The 14,479-nt window shown below is 48.4% G+C and overlaps 2 protein-coding genes across 17 annotated transcripts in view; both read right to left on the bottom strand.

Moving 5' to 3' along the window:
* Nucleotides 1-1,227, bottom strand: part of ENDOV (endonuclease V) — a 187,367-nt gene extending 186,140 nt beyond the window's left edge. For all 16 annotated transcript variants that reach the window (XR_009560214.1, XR_009560215.1, XM_060290014.1 and 13 more), the window contains exons 1-2: nucleotides 1,076-1,227; nucleotides 587-758 (exon numbers count right to left, since the gene is read on the bottom strand). Coding sequence is in view for 14 of the 16 variants with exons in the window: in XM_060290014.1 (XP_060145997.1) it covers nucleotides 587-758; nucleotides 1,076-1,209 (306 nt within the window). In the remaining 2 variants the exon portion in view is untranslated. The remainder of the gene's footprint in view (nucleotides 1-586; nucleotides 759-1,075) is intronic.
* Nucleotides 1,228-4,438: 3,211 nt separating this feature from the next.
* RNF213 (ring finger protein 213) overlaps nucleotides 4,439-14,479 on the bottom strand; it is an 87,293-nt gene continuing 77,252 nt past the window's right edge. The window contains exons 58-67 of the mRNA XM_060291226.2: nucleotides 13,517-13,768; nucleotides 12,231-12,363; nucleotides 11,805-11,888; nucleotides 11,209-11,389; nucleotides 10,737-10,938; nucleotides 9,536-9,613; nucleotides 8,415-8,609; nucleotides 7,890-7,979; nucleotides 7,618-7,796; nucleotides 4,439-6,404 (exon numbers count right to left, since the gene is read on the bottom strand). Of these exons, the coding sequence (XP_060147209.2) occupies nucleotides 6,251-6,404; nucleotides 7,618-7,796; nucleotides 7,890-7,979; nucleotides 8,415-8,609; nucleotides 9,536-9,613; nucleotides 10,737-10,938; nucleotides 11,209-11,389; nucleotides 11,805-11,888; nucleotides 12,231-12,363; nucleotides 13,517-13,768 (1,548 nt within the window). The 3' untranslated portion in view covers nucleotides 4,439-6,250. The remainder of the gene's footprint in view (nucleotides 6,405-7,617; nucleotides 7,797-7,889; nucleotides 7,980-8,414; nucleotides 8,610-9,535; nucleotides 9,614-10,736; nucleotides 10,939-11,208; nucleotides 11,390-11,804; nucleotides 11,889-12,230; nucleotides 12,364-13,516; nucleotides 13,769-14,479) is intronic.

The following is a 14,479-nucleotide window of genomic DNA, read 5'->3' as shown; positions in this document are numbered from 1 at the left end:
GTGTCACTTTTATTTACCATGAGATCACAGGATAGGCACTTAAGTGTCTTAAGTGGACTAGGTGGTGACCTGCTCACATTTGGTTTTTAGAAAAATTGCTCTGATGGCAGCATGGAGAAGGGACCCAGGAAAGATTCTGCCTGTCACCTACAGGAGAGGTGACGGTGGCACAGCCAGGGAAGGGACAGCAGCGATGCAGACAAGTGGATAGATAAGACTCCAGTGATTTTAGGGGGGAGAAAAAATGGAGTTCGTGTGTGACCTGCTGTGAGGGGTCTGGGAAGACAGAGATTTCCAGCTTGGGCAACTTGAGGGTGTGTTGCTGTGGGCCCCTGACATGGGGAGCCCAAGATAACGGCCACACTTGGAGATCATGAGTTTATTTGGATGTAAGTCACAGAATGGCTTCAGTTTTTGTCCCCTATCCTCTTCTTTTCAAAGGCTTCCCAATTCATTAATGAACTCCCACGAAAGGAGAAGCGGGGTTCTACCCTAACACTGTTCCCTGTCCAGAGCCCCACCTCTCTCACTAATGCACCCCGGGGCCCAGCGTAGCGGCCCCTAGCCAGCGTCCCCCCGGGGTTACCTCGAGCTCAGGGTAGCTGAGCACCACCAGGGAGGCGCAGGCGCTGACACTGTCGCCCTTCACAAAGGACACATCCACGCCCCCGACCCTCTGCAGACCCGAAAAAGCGGGGTCCCGTTGCCACGCCTCCGTGTCCCGGTCCACGACAAGTGTCTTCAACAGGGCTTGCTCCCTGAGGGCAGAAACAGGTCCAGCGGGCAGCCCAGCCCAGATCCCCCCACCCCGCGGTACGGCTGCGGCCGCCCACACACGGAGCGTCCAGGCCCGGGGTTCGGGGCTGTACCCAGGGACCCTCCCGGTCTCACCCCCTCCCTTCCCTGGGACCCAGACGCGTCGCCGGAAGCTACAGCTCCCGAACGCCCTTTCGCCCGCACGCCGGAAACGGTCGCAGGCCCCCGCGGCCCCAAGCCGGGGATTACGAGGTCGGAGGTCCGCGGGGAACCTCGTCGCTCCAGTCCCCGGATCTTACGCGTCCTCTGGCCCCATTACCGTTTCCAGAGCGACAGCGTTTCCTCCGGCGGCCTCCCAGCCGCCTTTCGGGCCATGGCGCGGCCCTGAACGCCCCTTCCTGTGGCGTCACTTACGGGGCGCCGCGCGCAGGCGCCGGACCGCATCGTTGCCATGGCGGCGCTCAGGTCGGGGTCCGGGACGTTGCCGCCTCGTGGCCTGAGGCCCTGCTGGGGACCAGCGGCTCGGGAGTAGCGGCCGCCGACCTCAGAGTCAGCCTTTCCCCGCAGCCGTGGGGGAAGGAAAGTTGTCCCCGTCCAGGGCCCCTGACGGGATCTGAAAGTTACACTGACAAACAGATCTGCAGGAGAAAAGCACGTGTACACATTTTACTGAATTTCTACACGTACATGACACCTTTCACCGGAGAGTGGAGACCTGAAGTGACCAGAGCGGGAAGCTTTATACCCTTTGGATAAAGAAACAATGAATTTGTGAAGAATTGTTAAGGCAGAGGGGTTTGGGCTGTGGGTAGTAAATGGTGAAACCAGATGGAGGTTTGCTCACCTTGGCCTTAAACGCCCTGTCTCTGGTGATGAGAATGTCTCTCTCCCTCCTGGTACAGGGAGGGGACCTTTCACGTGGGAGATTTGGAGTGAAAAATGGGAGAAGCAGGAGTGATCTTGCTGCTTCTGCCGTTTTCTCGAATTTCTCCGGCTTAAGATCAATACACCAATGTGCCATATTTTGGGGTAGTGTGTCCTGAACGCCATCACCAAGCATCTGCCGCTTACATGACACCTTGACCTCCGTTTCAGGGACTCTTTTTGAGGACAGGACACAGTCCTTAGTGGAGCCAGACTCGTAAATTTGACCCGGTGGATCTTGGTGAGCAGAAAGACTTACTACGGACAACCTGTGGAACATTGACTGACCCCCTGCTCTTCAATTGAATGAGTAGTAATTCCATTCTCTTTGTGCTAGGTGTTGTGTGAGGTGCTGGGGTTACAGCTTCCTCATGGTGGAACTGCAATTGTGTTAAGTGCTGGAGTGAAAATAATATGGGAGCATTTCAAGGTCTGAGGTAGCAAAGAGGTTGGTGTATTTGAAAGGCAGCCAGCTAGGCTGAAGTGTAGCAATTTAACCCGTGGTTTATATTATACTAGGGGAATTAAGAGAAGTATATGGGTAAGTAATCTAGTCTGAATATAGCCCTCAAGAGGAAAATACAGGATTGGAGTCTGAGGTTCAGGAAAAGCTTCATATGGCATTTGACCACTGGCGGCAAATGGGAGAGCCAAGATTTACTCTGCGGTCCATCTGGGCTGTACTGTGTGTCAGCCTTGTTGTGTTACAGAGCAGTCAGGACACAGAGGCATTTCGCTTTAGTTATCAGGAGTCATTCACTCCACAGGAGTCACTCCATCTCCACAGGAGGCAGTTACTGGGTGCTGAGGAAGGAGCAGTTCTCTGGGTTGAGGTTCTGATGTGCTTCAGGGTACAGGCGTGGTGATGGGGAAGGAATGCTGGGGAATGTGTAACACTCCAAGTGGGTCTACGTGTGAAGGAAGGGGAGCAGGGTTGAAGGCAGGCCTTTATAGGATATGCAGTTGCAGGGGTGGCTTCCATGTGCTCCAGCTGGGCCCTTTCCCCTCCAGCTTCTCTCTGCTCTTGCCCCAGATGGCTTCCCAAAATAATCCCAGCTCCTCAGAAGGAAGCACAGTCCTGCTGTCCCCAGAATACACTTCAGTCTGATGAGGTTTCAATCTTGTCAGCATTTGCTTTCTCGGGAGAAGGCACTTTCTTGGTGTTTTTCCAGTTGGAAATGAGATTCATAATGTTCGAGCAGGGGATTAATTAGTGGAGAGGGATTAGAAAGAGCAGGAAGCAATAAAAATGCTAATCATGGTTGGATGGATTGTTATTCAGCTCAAGGCCTCAGGCTTTCTTCTACTTTCTCATCTCCTGTCCCTCTAGACCCAGCTGATACAGCGACCCTACACTTGTTGCGAACATATGAAGTCAGAAATGTAGCAGTGCCCTTGCACGGGGCTGGACATGGGTAGCTTTACCTACTGAGCAAAGCCCTTTCTTCACAGTGATTGTTTATCACTAGAAGTTTGTTTCCGGGTTGGAATTGCCTGAACCTAGGAGTGACTGAAATAGCTCATGACTTGTCTCAGTTAACACGTGACGAAATCCTACAGCCACTGATGAAAGGTAAATAATTTACACACATAGTAAGGTCTTAGAAAGAAGGAGACAGTGATCAGTTGTGAAGATTTTCAGATTAAGTCATCACCAACCTAGTGAATGTTTCCTCCTGGGCCGAAAGCAGACAGAACTGTGGAGCAGGAACAATCCAGAATATGAATGGAAACGAGAATGAGTAGGCAGGGCTAGAGGGGAAGGTCAGGGTCAGTGAGGAGCTACTGAGGAAGGGAGAGTAGGTGGAGTTGACACAGACGCTGTGGGGAAGAAGACACAGGGCGGGGGGGCACGTCTCCTTCGTGAACCAGCGCCTCTTCTCCTTGCTGCGGTTCCAGACCATGGGGTTCTCTCCTGGAGGAACCTCTTCATTTTAGAAGAGGAAAATGCAGTTTTCCCCTAAAGCAGTGTTTTGCCACTGGAACAAAAGCGGGCTGCTGGAAATTTACTGTTTCTCCTTCAAGTGTCTATTTCCTTTTCCTGAGGAGCTGTTTGCCCATCCCACAGCCCAGCCCCCTGACAGAATCAGCTGTTACTCATCATTGGCTGGAGCTCTGCTATCCTCCAGGAAAGTCCTGTTAGGCAGGGAGTGGGAGGGCAGCCCTCTAGGATTAAGCTTTAGCCCCTGAGCCTGGCGACGGGGGAGCAGTGTGAAACTCCACTTCAGCTCTGCTGTCATTTTGTCCACAGGAAAAGTTTACCCTGTCACATTCTAAACCAGAGTGTATGTTTTCTGTCAAGAACCTTCCACTTTGGGACTTCCCTGGTGGTGCAGTAGTTAAGAATCTGCCTGCCAACGCAGGGGACACGGGTTCGAGCCCTGGTCCGGTAAGATCCCACATGCCACGGAGCAACTAAGCCCGTGCGCCACAACTACTGAGTCTGCACTCTAGAGCCCGTGAGCCACAGCTACTGAGCCCACGTGCCACAACTACTGAAGCCCATGCGCCTAGAGCCCAGGCTCAGCGACGAGAAGCCATTACAATGAGAAGCCCGTGCACCGCAACGAAGAGTAGCCCCTGCTCGCCACAACTAGAGAAAGCCCACGCACAGCAACGAAGACCCAACACAGCCAAAAATAAATAAATTAAAAAAAAAAAAGAACCTTCCACTTTATGGACACCCCTGCAAGGACATCTCCACGAACACATGAAACCATTCCCCAAAGCCTCTTCCCCAAAGAGGATTCTTTAGCAGCAAAATTCAAGTTTATTAAAACAGCTATGACAAGTATAACAAAATTTACATCTGCCTGTGCTAGGCCAGTGTATTTCTGTACAAACAACAAGATAATGCTAGATAATGACAGTTAACACTTTGAAAGCATAGCATACAAAACAACATTATCTTCATCAAAAAAATAAAACCTTCATAAAAGTGGGAAAAAAATTCTCCCCCCCATCCACCAAAGGAGGTCTTCACAGGCTGGCCAGCTCTATCCCAACTCTGAGGTATCAAAGGAGTTCCAAGTGCAAACTGAAGGGATGAACAAGCAACTCCCCCACTCTCACGTCCATTAAATGCACAATCCAGCTGATATTGTGGCAGAGTGCCTTTGCATGGAATGATTCAACAATCAGAGGTTACTACATGCAAGTGGATATTGTATCAAATCCTGGATTCCTGTGCTCCCCTTTATCAAACATGGTGAAGAGAAACCAAAGTAATAGAAATGGAGCACGGATTCTTCTACGGCTCCCTCCAATGGTGCTGAAGGGCCCATGGTGTCCTTGGCGAGCATTTTCTATTTTTGTAGCTCTCCCCATTCCATGGGCCCAATTTCAAGTTGATTGAGTCATCATCTCATTCAGAATATGTATGAAAAGACATTTACCTCTGACTTGTAAACAACTGTCATCCCAGGGCTAACAGGTGCTGAGCTATCTAGGAATAGGAATTAGTCCAGAGAGGTCAGAAGCATCAAGTAGATTTTGAAAAAAAGGCACAACACAGTGAGAAAAGCAGCGCAAGATCAGGGTGTGTTGACTATTCTTTATTTCCTTTTCAGAAATGTGACTGGTTTTATATTCTCTCTGAGTGTTATTATGCCTTGGCTGAGACCCAAAGAAAGGACCAGATAGTCATACACTTGGGGAAATCAAGACCACACTAAGAGTTCATGTTTATTTGGCAGAATGGTAGAGAGGCAAAAACTTCCCCAAGAAATGCCAGAACCATGCCTTTGATCCAAATTTACACTGATAATCTTTCATTTAGAATTTACTAGAATACTAGAACTGGCAGGAAATCAAACTAAGACACCGAAAGTGTCCTTGACTCTTGGCCCAGTGCTCTTCACAATGAAAGCTTGTGGGCTCTGACCCTGGAAATTTGGCAGTGACTCATTTGCGGGCTTGGGTGAGGGCTGGCTAGTTTGGCCTCACGGCACTCACAGAATGCCCTGACTTATATTTGTGAGAAGACAAAAAAGAGTCTGGCACTTTTTCATATCTTCTTGAAAACCTAGAAATATTTGTACAATTTTCTGAATTTAAAGGAATGGAAGAAAGAAGAAAGCCAGATTCTCGTTTGTGAGTGCAGAATAAACTAGAAAAGAAGACAAATTAATAACCCCATTTTCCCTCCCTGTCACTATGCAGTGGTCTGAGGAAGAAGGGCCTGGTGGGCTGGGTACGTGCATGGTAAGAAGCTAGGACATCTGAGGCACAGATTCCTATATGTGAAGCTGAGAAGCTATTTTTTGGTTTCTCCTGGAATGCAGAGGATGGTGGTTTATTCTAGTTTCATATAATCTTCAATTTTCACCTCCTAATGAACGGTATTCAGAATATGAGAAGATAGTTTCAGAATATACACATGTTCCTGAAACAGCTTGGCTCTCAAAAAGTTGTCAGCCGGACAGCACATCTTGGTCTCAAATTTAGTGCTGTGCCAATAGCTTTCCTTCTAAGCACGCACAAAGGCAATAGCCCACAAAGGAACCCATCCCACCAGTGAGGAGGCAAGAGCCTTCTCTGCCCAAGTCTCTTGCAGAGATAGAAAATGATTCTATCTCATCTGTCGATTCCGTTTCAGTTCAGCAGCCATTTTCCACACAGAGACACAACTGGAAAGCAGTATCTCTTCTGGGAACTGAGATTCCATTTCGGGAAGAATTTCACTCTCTTTAGTCTCCATGTAACTCACCAGTGTCTCTCTCAGGCTGAAAAACCAAGGAACAAGAGACAGCGTTAAACAGTCATGTGACATAAGGAGACCATCACTGGTTGCTTTTTCAGGTCGTCAGAGAACCAAAGTGCTCATGAAGGCCAGAAATAACGAGAGTCAACCAACTGCTGAGTTACCGACCTGGCACTAGAATCCTAGGTTCAAGGTTCTAGTACATCCCTGCTGCTCCCCACACTGCAGTACACATACCCTATGGGATGGAGCACCCCTTGATAGGGGCCCCGTCAGATGGTTCTAAGCACTCTAGTGATACACCTGCTTTACAAAAAAAGCCTCGCCATTCAAAGAAAGCTTATATTCCAGTTCATCTGTATCAACAAAGATCGTAAATTCTCTAGAAAAGGGATCTTCTTTCCCTACACTAAAAGTCCAGGATAGTAAAGACTTCTTGAATAAGTTCAAAGAATACAAATGTAAATAGGCATATGCCATATACATAATGGAGGAAAACAGCAATTACGAAGTGTGTCGGTGAGGAGAACGGGAGTTTCACTATCTATTTAGAAAAACAGTAAAGCTAAATCCCTACCTCAGGCCACACATAAAAATAATTGGTTAACAAAACAAATGTAATGTATAAAACTATAAAAGCACAGGAAAAACATGGGAGAATATTTTATAACCTTGGGATAAGACTCGTACAGGGATATTTTTCCTAAAGAGTCCTTGGAAACTTCTGTAGGAAAATTCTGCCAGATTTGGCTTCATAAAATTAAAGATAGAGCATTTGTAACAAAACAGATAAAAGATTAAGAAAAAGACAAATAGCCCAAAAGAAAAATAATCATAAGATATCAAGAGGCAATTTGGAGGAAGATATACAAATGGCTGATAAATATTTTCAGCCTCACCAGTAAATAGGAAAATACAAGCAAAAATGAGATCCCATTTTTGGGCCATTAGATTGGTAAAAATATAAAAGACGAATAATATCCAATGTTGGGTATTCTTATACACTATACATTGGCGTAGTTTTTCTATCAAATTTAAAATGCACATCTCTCTGACGTAGGAAGTCCACTTGTTATAATGAGAATATATGACTTTTTTGCAATTGGTAATGGTACATCAGCAGGAAACCAATTTCTGCAGTAACATAAGAATGATTTTCACGTCTGTGGAAGATCTCGGGAGACGTGGCAGAATGTTGTGTGTGTGCCTCGCTCAGCAGGCTTACAAGTCTGTACCTCCACTCAGGGTTGAAATTCTCTGCGGTCTTGGGGTTCTTTAGCTTCAAGACTATCATTTCGTGAAGTTCCAGGAGGAAGGCATCCAGGCCAATCTGATTCAGGAAGGTGTTGAGCAGCTTAGCATTTTCAGGGCTGAGATCAACTTTGTACCTTGGACTGATTTCCCCAAATGGCTCCTGGAATGAAATAAGAACACATGACACACGGAAGCCAGGGAAGGGAGCGTGCAGCTCCTTTCGTCCAGGTGGACAGGAAGAGGCCAGACTCACTTTTCTCAGTCGAAGCAGATGTTCAGACTTGTGGGCAGAGAGGAACTGCCAGAGGGAGATGGTGTGTTTTAACTGGCATCTGTTTAAGGCCTGAAAGAGAACAGAACTCCTGAATAGGAGGTGCTGTTTTCACTTGGCCCTGCACTGATTCCACCTCCCTCACCACAGAGGCACCTCTGCTTCGTCCACTAATTCCCTGCCTCATCTCCAGAACGTCTCTGAAAGCCCTCTCCCCGCTGCAACATCTCGGGATCCACCAGCGGCGTGCAGTTTGCAGGCACGCCTCCGCATATTTGTGGCACTCAGTCTAGATCTTTAAGTTCCAAGCACATCTCCGCCTTTCCCATCAGTGTGTTCTGATTACACTGTGGGCTGGCTCGGGGAGGGGGTGTTCTTGCCTCCCCTCCTTTTCAGGGGCTGCTTAGATCAGTACTCCCTGGGTGGTGGTATCCCAGTAGGAAGTGGGGAGACGATGGAGGGGGACAATGCTGATTTCCTTTGGAGAGAGGCTGACATGAGACCCACCTTTGAAACCTGTGAGGCCTGATCAGCCATCCGCAGCATGTCTTGGATATACACATTTAAGTGCATGTTTGGATCCCCCCCAGCTGTGCTCAGAAACCCCAACGTGACTTCTATGGCAGACAGAGCTTCACAGGCATCGCTGTAGGACTGCAGTTGTCCTCTGATGGCACTGATGGCCACGTTGGGGAGGGGGCTCTAGGAAGTCAAAAGCAGGATAGAGTTCATGGTTGGGGCTTCCTGTGCACTGCTACTCGATAAGAGTGCTTACCTTCTTCACTGCTAAGGCCACAAAATGGGACAGACTCTCTAATTTAAATGGCAGTAAGACTTCCCTGGGGGCACAGTGGTTAAGAATCCACCTGCCAATGCAGGGGACACGGGTTCAATCCCTGGTCTGGGAAGATCCCGCATGCCGTGGAGCAACTAAGCCCGTGCGCCACAACTACTGAGCCTGCGTGCCGCAACTACTGAAGCCTATGTGCTTAGAGCCCGTGCTCCACAACAAGAGAAGCCACCGCAATGAGAAGCCCACGCATCACAATGAAGAGTAGCCCCTGCTCACCGCAACTACAGTAAGCCTGCGCGCAGCAACAAAGACCCAAAGCAGCCAAAAAACCCCAAAACCCCCCCCCCCAAAACAGCAGTAGTTAACACTTGGTGCTTGTTAAGTGTCAGCAGTATTTAGGTATGTTACAGAAAGAGAGATGAACTCACTGAATCCTCAAATCAACTTGGTGAAGATATGCATATGGACATATACATACATACAAACCACACACATATACATCACCCCCCCACACACACACATAACACACATAAACCAGAAAAGCAGGAATAAATAAATTCTCTGAACCTTTTGCATCAGCATACACAGTCATGACATCATTGCTAAAAAACTACAAGCACAAGATTTCAATCTGTTTATACTCAACAAGAAAACTTCTGTTGATCTGCTGTCCTGCTTGCCGTCTGGCAAGAGCACTGGGCTCTGAACGTAGGGAGGCCCTGAAACTCTTTGGTGCTCATGGCAAATGCCAGGAGTGAGGGTGGAAGAGTCCTAACATGGATGGAAACACTCTGATAAGACAGAGGCACACGCAAATAAGATTGATCATCATCACCTGTGGCATTTTGTTCTTGATGTCCATGAAGAGATGTTCATAGTTCCAGTCACGTCTGTACACCAGAGTGGGTATTCCCTAAAGTGAGAAAGAAAAAAGTCTTTGGAAATGGAATCCACTGTGGAGGTTTCCATCAAATGACAATATATGCTTGAGCAGAAACTCAAATGTAGTCCCAGGCTATTCAGTGCATCACCAGGCAAAGCAGGCAGCTCCTTGTTGCCACGTGATGTCCGTGTTTAACCCGTACTCTATGGAAACAGTGACATGAGGAACCCAGCCTGGCCTTTGTGGCCAAGCAGATACTGTCACATAGAATACTGTGGCCTGCAGGCCGCCGGGGGAAGTAGGTCCTGAGGACCTCCCAATGGGACACTGAGAACAGACTGAATGAGGGGGCACTCTGCTAACAGGGAGAGCAGAGTGAATTAAAAGCAGCCTTGAGCTCAAACAGTTCACAGTTTAACTGCGGGCAGGGAAGGAGCATAAATATACTGAAGTACCATACCCTTGACTGGACCTGGAAGGAGCAAGTACAGCCCAGGTAAAGAACAGATGGGGAAGTGCAGGGTGCATTCAGGGGAGGGAGAGTGATCCAGTATGTGAGGTTATGGGGTTCAACGTGGGGAACTGGCTGGAGACAGGGTCAGGGCAAGGCCACAGGGCCTTTTGTGCCACATGCGCATCAAGGTTATCCAACAGGGTGGTGGGATGCAGATCTGGATGTAAGAAATGTGGGCTAAAGAGCCTGAAGGCAGGGACCAGTTGGGAGCTACCGTAGCAGTGGAACTTAAGGACAGATGCTTTGAACTAGAGCAGCGGGCTCTGGTGGTGAAACGGGGGTGCCTGATGGCTATGGTGGTGAAACGGGGGCGCCGGATGACAGACTGTGTGTGCAGACTAAAGGAAAAGGGGGAAAACAATGAGGTTTTGGTGGTGCCATTAATTATGGCATAGAAATCCGCACGATGAGTCCATTGAGACCTGCAGACACCCTTGGGGTAATGTGTGGATCCAGATGCATAGACAGCTCCGGAGAGCCGTCAGCCCCAGTGGCAGGGCTGGTCATGGACACTGGGGGTGTGGAAGAAGGGTCCGTTGGTCCCTCCTCACTTTGAAACCACTGTGATCAAAGCCACACTCAGGGCAACTTTTGCAAAACAGACACACCGACCACGTAAATACAGCAGGTCAGCCTTGCCTTAAGGGTTAGCCTGGGCTTGCCCTGCAGGAAGCGGCTGATGATCTGGCGCTGGATCTTCTCCAGGTCAAACTCCTGCAAGGTCTCCCCGCCCTGCTCCACGTGGTACTGGCAGTTGGAGAGAATTAGTGGAATCAAGTCCCGCTCCACTTCGTAGCTGATAACGTGCAGGTCAGCGACCTCGGAGGCATCGACGGAGTAGCTGGGGGACAGATAGATAGAGCTCAGCACTCCAGTCATGGCCTGGTGATATGGAGTCAGCTCCTGTCTGATGTTGCCATGGGCTGTGCAGATGAAGGGACATGCAAATCTGTGACACTTGTGAGGGTGGCCGAAGGGTATCTGTTCGAGAAGGACCTGAAGCCTGGCTCGCTGTCCCCACGCCTGGGGACCCTGCTTCCCTGCTTGTGCCGCCTCAGAAACGACTTCCTGGGCTGAAAGGGCGTCCCCTGCTGCGGGCCTGCACGCTCACCTGTTGTCTTCCTTGGAGAACTTGTCTACTGCGTAGACAATTTCGTTGTGCAAGTTAATCAAGTAGCTGACTAAGGCAGTGGAGCAGAGGCCCCGGCCCTGGCGGCGTGGCAGGATGACTTCAAAGTCAGTGTCCAGATCAAGGTTGCAGCTGCAGTAGTCTTTAGGTAGCTTGATCTCACCTTTAAATGACAGAGGGGCAGTCACCTCCCTGCTGTTTCTTTCACAGCATCAGGACTGGGAGCCCACCACGGTGGGAGTGGGAGCAACGCAGAAGCCACCTCAACAGAACAGAACAGAGCTGGGAACCAGGCGTGCTTTTGCTTCCCATCTCTATTTTATGTGCTGATAAGTTTCAAATGTTCTCAACTCCTTTTTGATACCGTATTTATAGACTCAAGAGGACTGAGGGTTTGCTCTTCCTGGTATGTTATGTACTCATCTCAGACACCCCACCAAGAGTCCTCAGATCCAGCATTAGATGCACACAGCATGGCACTGTGCAGACGTGGAACAAGAAGAGTTAGGCTGGAGAGAAAGGGCCTTCAGAGAGGTGCTCCTATAATGTTTAGTGTTAAAGGGGATTTGACACTTTACCATTGGTCTCCAGCGATCGCCTCAGCTTGTTCCACGTCGACAGAAAGATAATGATTCTGTTCTGGGATAACTGCTTCAGCCCATCTGTCAAACAAAACACTTGTTAGAACTCCAAGATAACACCTACCCCGTCTAGGTCAAACCAACAGACTTACTTGCTCTTTGACCCCTACCTTCATGCCATCACCAACACGTTCTAAATGCTGTTTAAACTAAAGCTGAGTTTGAGGAACCAGAGAGGGAGGTGTCTGTCTGTTACGGCAAAAGCCTCTAATGTGTCCCAGGGATTCACAGCACCTACTGCCTTATGCTACAAGCTTAGGGTACAGAGCACACGTTAGCCCTGAACTGGAGTCTCCGAGTTGGACTGATCCTTTTGAACCACAACAGGGATCGTCCTGATCCCCTATGAGAGCAGAGACCTACCTGAATTGTGACTGCTAATGAAACTTTTGATGGATCTGTATTCAACTTCTGAAACATTCTGGAATCGTTTCACTAGATTCCTTTGCAGGGCCAGAATCTCAGGCAAGAATTTCACCAGTCTCAGTTCTGCTTCCTAGAGAAGGGAAGACCGCCAAGAACACTTTTTAATGTACTGGGGAAACAGACTTCAAGGCTGGCTCAGGATGTGTATTTGTAGTTTAATCTGGCCAATGTGCCATTTTACATGATGACACATAATGATACTTGAGAATGGGGAACAGGCCACACCATTCTTTCAGCAAGTACCTAGTGACTGCTTACAACGTGTTGGCCGGTGTTCTTCTACCCTCTAGAGGTTGGGGAACAAACCCGTAGGGCCGACACATCAAATGCGTTTGCCAGAAGCTGATGAAAGAAAGCAGCCTCTTGAGGCCATGAGATGGGCTAGGTGTGGCGAGGAGCTGCTGAGACCAAGCTTTTAGGCAATGAGGCTTGGCGCTATTCCGGTGTTGTTCTGAAGACCTAGGACCTAAGCTTCTTCAGTTTAATGGACCTGTGCATATCAGTGACAGATCACAGTATTAACACAATGGCCTTCCCACTGGGAATTCATTTTCATTAACTGACCCACAGAAATTTCTGAGTCATCTTACTTCTTCCTAGACTGCATATATTGGTCCATGCAGGGAAATGATTAGAAAAATCTATTGTAGAGAATAAAAGTTCAAATGGATTAAAGTTAGGAACCGTGTGTAATTCTGGTTCTAAAAGATATGACACACACTTTACTGCTCTCCTCCCCACAATCCCACCACCACCCTCACTCCGAATGGTTCGGGAACAGGGAAGATTCTTTGTTTGTTTGATTTTGGCTGTGCATTCTTAACTCGAGTTATTTTATTCAACAGACACTCATTGGTGACTAACTGCTCCAGGCACTGGGGGCAGGGGTGAAGATGAAAAGACAAAGGAAACATTTTCATTGTATTCTTTCTTGCTGAGTGATTGGGAGACACCCTGCTGGCCCTCAAGTTCTTTACAGATACCTGCTCATTCCAGCTCGTGTACATATTTCACCTGTGACTTTATGTTTCAAACAACTCATATAGATTGATGTGTCGAGAGATCTCTGCTCTATCCCTGAGTCTTCTGCCAGAGACATTCTATTCAAAAATCAAAGTAGTCTGATGGCTGTCCCATCCTCAGGACTAATCAGACTAAATGAGAGTGGGGCCTTCACGTCTCCAAGGGACATGTAGGCAGCATTCACGGAGAGGCAGCCTCACCTTCTGTAGGAACTTCCAAAGGACGGGCACTGTTTCTTTGCCATTCTTCTGCTCCACAATGTGCTGGAGGTTCTCAATGGTGATCCTTTTCCTGCAGCTCCACATCTTAGAGCAGTGAACCACGCTATTCTGGGGCAGGTGGGGCAGGAAGGCCACTGGATCACCGTACACGATTTTGGCCACAGGATTGGAGCTGATGCGCTCATCTTGGCTGATCCGAGTGTTCACCGCCAGGAGGGTTTTATCTAGATGCTAGGTAAGGAAGCGACATGGGATCTGGAAATGAGATGCTACTGCAGACAGGCTGGACACCTAGTGACCTTACCAGTGGGCAGATTCAGAGACCCGCCCTCCTCGTTTTAGCCCGTAATCAAATATTCATATTTGCCATCTTTTATTATAATTTATGTGATCCTTATTTGTAGGTTTTTATCTTCCCAAACAGAACAAGTCTCAGAGACCTATATTTAATTCATTCATTCATTCATTCATTCATTTATTTATTGATCTTGCCACACAGCATGTGGGATCTTAGTTCCCCGACCAGGGATCAAACCTGTGCCCCCTGCAGTGGAAGGCAAGGTCTTAACCACTGGAACCACTGCCAGGGAATTCCTCAGAGACCTTTATTTTATTACCATTATTTTACTTGATGACTTCTATTTCCTGACCGGCCTAGTTACTCTCAGTAACATTCTTACCTGACAGGGTTTATTTCTCTGCCTCTTGCTCTCACATTCTGCTGTAAAAAGTAACGGAGAGACAACTACTGCCTGCACTTTCTGAACTCCCAGTAATTCCTCAACCTGACACACTGACCAGCCTTGGGAGGGGATAGGATGGGGTGGGGGCAACAGGAGGGTGGGGTGACCGGATAGAGAAACCTAAATCTGGGGCTTAGCCTAGGGCTTCAATAAGGGACACTTTCAGAAGGGGCAACAGACCGAGCACTCAGTAGAGGCC

The sequence above is a fragment of the Globicephala melas genome, chromosome 20 (assembly GCF_963455315.2).
Source record: "Globicephala melas chromosome 20, mGloMel1.2, whole genome shotgun sequence".
Lineage (NCBI taxonomy): Eukaryota > Metazoa > Chordata > Mammalia > Artiodactyla > Delphinidae > Globicephala > Globicephala melas.
This window is presented reverse-complemented; position numbering and strand designations above follow the sequence as displayed.